This window comes from Cajanus cajan, chromosome 11 (genome assembly GCF_000230855.2).
Source record: "Cajanus cajan strain Asha chromosome 11, NIPB_CcT2T_4, whole genome shotgun sequence".
NCBI classification, from domain to species: Eukaryota; Viridiplantae; Streptophyta; class Magnoliopsida; order Fabales; family Fabaceae; genus Cajanus; species Cajanus cajan.
This window is the reverse complement of record NC_138527.1, coordinates 16,809,313-16,815,791: the sequence shown is the minus strand read 5'-3', so window position 1 is coordinate 16,815,791 and position 6,479 is coordinate 16,809,313. Positions and strand designations below refer to the sequence as shown.

The 6,479-nt window shown below is 39.5% G+C and overlaps 1 protein-coding gene across 1 annotated transcript; it reads left to right on the top strand.

The window, feature by feature from the left end:
• Positions 1-4,520: 4,520 nt before the first annotated feature.
• Positions 4,521-5,903, top strand: LOC145953407 (uncharacterized). The gene is made up of 3 exons (XM_083067357.1): positions 4,521-5,319; positions 5,542-5,658; positions 5,899-5,903. Exons 1-3 carry the CDS (start codon positions 4,521-4,523, stop codon positions 5,901-5,903), a joined length of 921 nt encoding a protein of 306 aa, XP_082923483.1.
• The last annotated feature ends 576 nt before the right edge of the window (positions 5,904-6,479 follow it).

Below are 6,479 nucleotides of genomic sequence, written 5' to 3'. Positions count from 1 at the left end.
CCCATTTGTTGCTTAGGTTTTGCACTTGTGGGTGGTGAAAATTAGGTCAAATTTTAGAAGAAATAGAGGAGGACAAGTGGCGTGATTTTAGAGGTGTTTAGGGTATCTTTTGAGTGGAAAATAGTTTGTACTATCTAGTACAAGTTGTTTGCACAAAATTTTTCAGCACACCTCTTAGATTCTTTTAGGGTTTCTTTAGGCATACAATGTTGACCAAATCAAGTGAGAATGCAAGGAAAGTGGGCAGCAATTTATATGCATGTGCAAGGAAGCATTTTTACACATGGAAACTCAAAAATTCAAGGAACATGCTAGAACTAAGTAGCATGCATGAATGACTCCTAGATGGTAGCTAAATGTCACGCCCACTTAGAATGATGCATCATGGTATTTTTGTTCATGTGTTTCATGCAAGGTGTTTGGCACATGCATGGAAATTATGTAGACAAAAAAAATAGGAAACAAAAAAAATGACAAAACTTAGGTGGATTCAAAAATCAAAAAACATGTTCATGGCATTTTCATATGATACTCAACCTAAAATAGAAAAGCATGGCAACCCTAACAATGGAAACCTAAAATGTTCAAAGAAGGTTCACAAGGACAAGAATATGAACCCAAAGCATTCGGCCATTCAAAGAGAGGAAAAGAAGAGACAATGACCGAATGGAAAAACAACACAAAGACAAGGAAGACAATGTTTACCCTTGATGATCCTTGGCTCTAGATACCACTTGATGGCTTCCTCCTTCCATGATTGACGTAGGGTATGAAGGAGAAGGCTTTGCCCTTGATCTAGGCTCACCAAAAGGGTAGACAAAGGTAGGTTTATGGTAAAAGAGAAGGAGGATAGGCGTGAAAAGGAGATGTTGGGCAGAAGTGTTTATGGAATGGTGTTTGGTGCTCACAAGGTTGGCTCACTCCAAAAGTGAATGGAGGCCACTCTAGGGTTCTCACTCTCCAATGGGGGAGATAGGAGAAGGTTAGCCAAAGTAACCTAGTGACTAAGGAGAAGATGTTGAGGCAAGAATTGCTCACTCAAAATCTATATAATCCAAAGTATTTACAAGTGGTGGGGTGTTGGGTATTTATAGGAGGGGAGGCATCTAGGGTTGCATTTGGGACATGCATGGCCGAAATTCATAAGGCAAATGCACTCCAAATGACATGCCAAATGAACCCTAGATGCTACTTGGTGACCAAGTTTGGAATCTATGGGTCTAGATTGGCTACATCAAGGTGCATGATATGATCATGCAACCTTTACCCTCCACTTGGGCCTAAGCCTTTCTATCACCAAAAATAGATCCAAAACTCACCAAAAATAGGTGTCACCTCCTAATGTGATACCCTAGCCCAAATTAGAAACCTAATCTCCTAAAGCACCCCATAATACAAGGGTAAAATGGGAAATACAAAGAAATAAATCCTATGACTAAAATACCCCAAAATACAAGGGTAAAAATGGAAAATATAATAAATCCTAAATTAATGAGGCTTAGGAGAGCACTAATACTCTATGATCATGAGGAGAGTGTCCCTTGGTGTGTGAACTCCCTCCTCCTCTTCAACTCTCCTAGCCATGGACCTAGTGATGGGGCCCACATGTGTCTTCAAGGATGGTCCTCCATCAGCTGATGTGACTACGTGAACAGTAGCCTCCCTTTGTTTAGTTTTTACGTTTTCTCTCTTGTAGCTGTTCCTGGACGTTTTTGTTTTCTCCTGGTCTGCTCTGCTGAAAAACTCCATTGTTGTATTCACGTGTTTCTCTTTAAAGCTTCTGTTTCCTTTACGTTTTTCTTCTCCTCTAGCTGGGTTCTTTTACGTTTTGCTCTGCTGCCATTTTCGTTTTTGCCTCTTCTTCTCTGGTTGTGGAACTTGAACATTTACATTTGAAGAATACAGTCATTTCATTTTCTCTTCTCTGCCTTGCATTTTGGTTTTCTTTCTCTTCTCTACCTTGCATTTTCGTTTGTATTTTCGTTTGTATTTCCATTTTGATGGAAGGCTAAAAACCCAGGGGTTGGTTCCTTGAGCAGGTTGTAATATCTATTTGAGGTTTTATTTGTATTTGAATCTGTGTTCTGCTTGGTTCTTCTTCATTGAACCTCTGAAACGTTTTTGATACCTGTTCATGCTTAATGAATCAGGTTGCTCACAAGTTGCTTAATCTTGTGGGGAGGTTTAATGTTGTATACATTTGCTTAATTCGTGTAGGGAAATCTTGAGTTAATCTTCGCTTAGTTGGTTAACTCGGATGGAACAAGGATTAAGTTATGAACAGAGAAATCTTTTGAGAACCAGGGATAAAAGAATTGCAATCTGAACAGGGAACCAATTGTTTTAGTTGCTGTTTTATTTAGTTTTATTGTGTAACAAGCAAAAAAATCTGAACCAAACCCCCCACTTCGTGTGTTTAAGCCTTTAACAGTAAAAGACGGTCCTTGGGAGACGACCTAGGAGTCACTTCCTAGTACTGCATTTAATTGCATTTATTTGACCGGATACGACTTCGATCAAATTTGGCGCCGTTGCCGGGGACCATCGGTTCCTGTTAAAGGTTGTGTGTTATTTGTTCTGTTGTTTGTTTTGTGTTTTAGAGCTCTGTTATGTTATGTGTGTAGTGTATTAGTGTATTAGTGTAGTAGTGTATCAGTTTCAGTGTTAGTTTTAGTGTATCAGTTTTTGTTTCAAATCTTGTAGGAATTTTGTGTATCAGTTTGGTGCTTGCGTTTTTTGGTGTCATTGCATGTTATGTTGTGTATTGGTGTTTGTTATTAGTCTCCACAGGTGTAGCAAGTGAGCCAGCTGAAGAATTCAATTCATGTTGTTAAGTATGATGAACAGTAAACCAATGGAACAGTAACTCGAATTTGGTTTTTGGTGCATTTGGTAGCTGATCTTTATTGCATTTTATAGGCCATTGTGACCAATTATATTGATTCCATTTGGTGTGCTGAATCATTTTTGTGTGTGTTGAGTTTGAATTCTGGTGCATTTCGTGGTGCATGTGGTGCAAAATCTGGTGCATTTTGGCTCAAAATCTGGTGCGTTTTCTGGTGCATTTTGCTCTGTTTTTGGTGCGTTTTCTGGACCACTTTTGGTGCGTGTTCTGTTTCGGTTTGGGCATGCTCTGTTTTGGCTGTCTACTAGTCCTCTGTTCAGGTGCTAAAAACGTGGGAAAATGGTGTGGAAGAGCAAAATCTGGTGCAAAAATGTGGCGCATGAATAGTGCTGAATAGTAGCTGAATTTTCCAATTAATTGTGATTTTTGTTTTTGATAGATAGACTTGTTATTTTTTTCTGATTTTTTTTGTGGTGACTTATTTCAACCTATATTTTGTGTAAAAAATAGCTAGGGCACATAGTTTGGTCAAAATTTGGAGATACCAAAATTGTTGAAAATTGTTTTCAGCAAAACTTCAAAGGGCCATAACTTTGGCTCTGGTTATCGGAATTAGGCAAACTTTTTTTTCATTTTGTGTAGAAAAAAAAAGATCTATCCAACCCACACTGCTAAGCTTTGTGGCCCCAGCTAGATCTTCAAAAAAACGTCGTTTACTATTTCTTTTTTATTTTTGAAGTTTTATTTCACTATTTTTCCAAACTTTTCTAATTTTTTTAAAATACTTAGGTTTTGAATTTTGTTCTCAACTTTTTTGTGGTAGTGTCTTATGGTTTTAGGATGATGTTGGTGCATTAGTTTTAATGGTTTCCAAATTTGCATGAAAATTCTAATGAATTTTGTGGTAGTTTTTACTGTTCACGGTTACTATTCATGCATGTGTTGCATGTAGTGCATGACTAGGAACAATCCACACACTTTGCATCCATTTGATCCTGAAATAGATAGAACATACCATAGATTAGTCAGAGAGCATATAGTTCCATCTTTAGATAGTGATAGTGATAGTGATAGTGATAGTCATCGTGTTAGTGATAGTGTAAGTGTTGCATTTGAACTTCATTCAAGTCAACCTGAAAACATGGGTGAACATAATGGACCTCGAGAGAGAACACTTAGGGAGATGGCTGCACCTGATTTCACATATGAGAGTGTATGCATTCAATATCCTAAGGAAGATATTCCTTTTGTGCTTAAAACTGGACTGATCCATTTGTTGCCTAAGTTTCATGGTCGTGCAGGTGAGGATCCACACAAGCATCTCAAGGAGTTCCACATAGTTTGTTCCACCATGAGGCCACCTAATGTCCCTGAAGATCACATCTACCTGAAGGGATTCCCTTTTTCATTGGAGGATCTTGCCAAGGACTGGTTGTACTATCTGGCTCCTGGTTCAATAACAGGTTGGGATGACTTGAAGAGAGTATTCCTCGAAAAATTCTTCCCTGCATCCAGGACCACTGCAATCCGGAAAGACATATCTGGAATTAGGCAACTCATGGGGTAGAGCTTATACGAGTACTGGGAAAGATTCAAGAGGCTGTGTGCTAGCTACCCTTACCATCAAATTTTTGAGCAGTTATTATTGCAATATTTCTATGAGGGGTTGAACATGATGGATAGAAGCATGATTGATGCAGCTAGTGGAGGAGCTTTAGGAGATATGACACCTGCTTCTGCTAGAGGGCTGATTGAAAAAATGGCGTCCAATTCACAACAATTCAATATGAGGAGTGATGCCATAGTTGTGAGGGGTGTGCATGATGTGGTAGCCCCAGATTCCACTGAACACAAAAAGCTGGAGAGTAAGATTGATGCTCTCACCACCTTGGTTTCACAACTGGCTGCAAATCAAAACTCAGCTCCACCACCAGCAAGAGTATGTGGCATCTGTACTGCAATTAGTCATCCAACAGATGCTTGTCCCTCCTTGCAAGAATCTTCTACAGGTCCTGATGCCCCACAAGCATATGTTGCCAACATTTACAACAACAGACCTCCACACCAGCAACAACATAATTATGATCTGTCTTCCAATAATCCCTCAAGTTCTACATATCAGCCTCCTCAACAGAGACCTCCTCCTGCACCTACAGCCCCACCAGCTCCTCAACCTTCTACTTCTGAACCTTCATTGGAGGAGTTAGTGAGGCAGATGACTCTTCAAAACATGCAGTTCCAACAAGAGACCAGAGCTTCCATTCAAAGTTTGACAAATCAAATGGGTCAGATGGCAACTCAGCTAAATCAGGCACAGTCCCAAAATTCAAACAAGCTACCTTCACAAACTGTGCAAAATCCGAAGAATGTGAGTGCCATCACCTTGAGGTCTGGCAAACAAATTGACATCCCAGCACCCCCAGCTATACCTACACCTTCACCTGAGCCTACACTTGAGAAAGAAGGCCCTACAGGTAGTAACAAAAATTTTCATGCAGGTGGACCTTCTTCCAGTGCACACAGTGATGATCTACATCAGCCTCCTATCCCTCTTCCATTTCCACCAAAATCAATTCCAAGCAAAAAGATGGAAGAGGTGGATAAGGAGATCTTGAAGACTTTCAGGAAGGTGGAGGTGAACATACCTTTGCTGGATGCCATCAAGCAAATTCCCAAATATGCTAAATTTCTGAAAGACTTGTGCACCCACAAGAGGAAGCTGAAGGGCAATGAGCGAATCAGCATGGGCAGAAATGTCTCAGCACTCATAGGTAAATCTGTTCCACATATTCCTGAAAAGTGTAAGGACCTAGGTACATTTTGTGTACCTTGCATTATTGGTAACAATAAATTTGAAAATGTCATGCTTGATTTAGTGATGGAATCATACTTGGGAATGCAAGAGGTAACACACTCAAAGATCCAAGAGGAGTGGGCTAGACATGGAAGATTGGGCCAGTCAAGGCCCAATGGGCCCTATGGCCTTGGAAGGCCCAGACCAAGTTTCAATATGGGCCTATCTTGATTTGAACACTCTTATTATGTTTTGTTAGTATAGCTTGAATATATTTTGGTCTTGTATTTTTGGACCACATAGAGTAGCATTTTAGGTTTTAGGCTTGTTGGGCCTAGTTTTGGGCTTCATGGGCCTTTGGGCTTTTAGTACCCAATATTTGGCTCATTTTCATTCTTGTAATTTTTCCTTTCCATTGTATTTGTTGGACCAATGTATTTAGGTCATTAGATTAGGAAAATACAAGAAATACTAAAGTAGGCTAACTAGGTTAAATTAGGTTTAATTTGGAAGACATTTAAGTTACATTTGAGTCACATGTTTTGCACCAATTGGTGGCAGAACATGTGACACTCAAATTAACCCTAAATGACTCTCAAATCAAACCTAGATACACATTAGGTACCTAAAGTTTCGGCCAAACACATGGGAGCCAATATTTGAATTCAAATTTCAAATTTGAATTCAAATTTTGGGCGCCACATGTAAGCTTTGACTTAGGCGCCCAAATGTGTGCAAAACCAGATGCTACTTAAGTGTTTCTTCTACTCTTTGTATTCACTTTGAATCATATATGAAATTTGAGAGCCTAAGTGCCGAGTTTCCTCTTCAAAGTCTTAG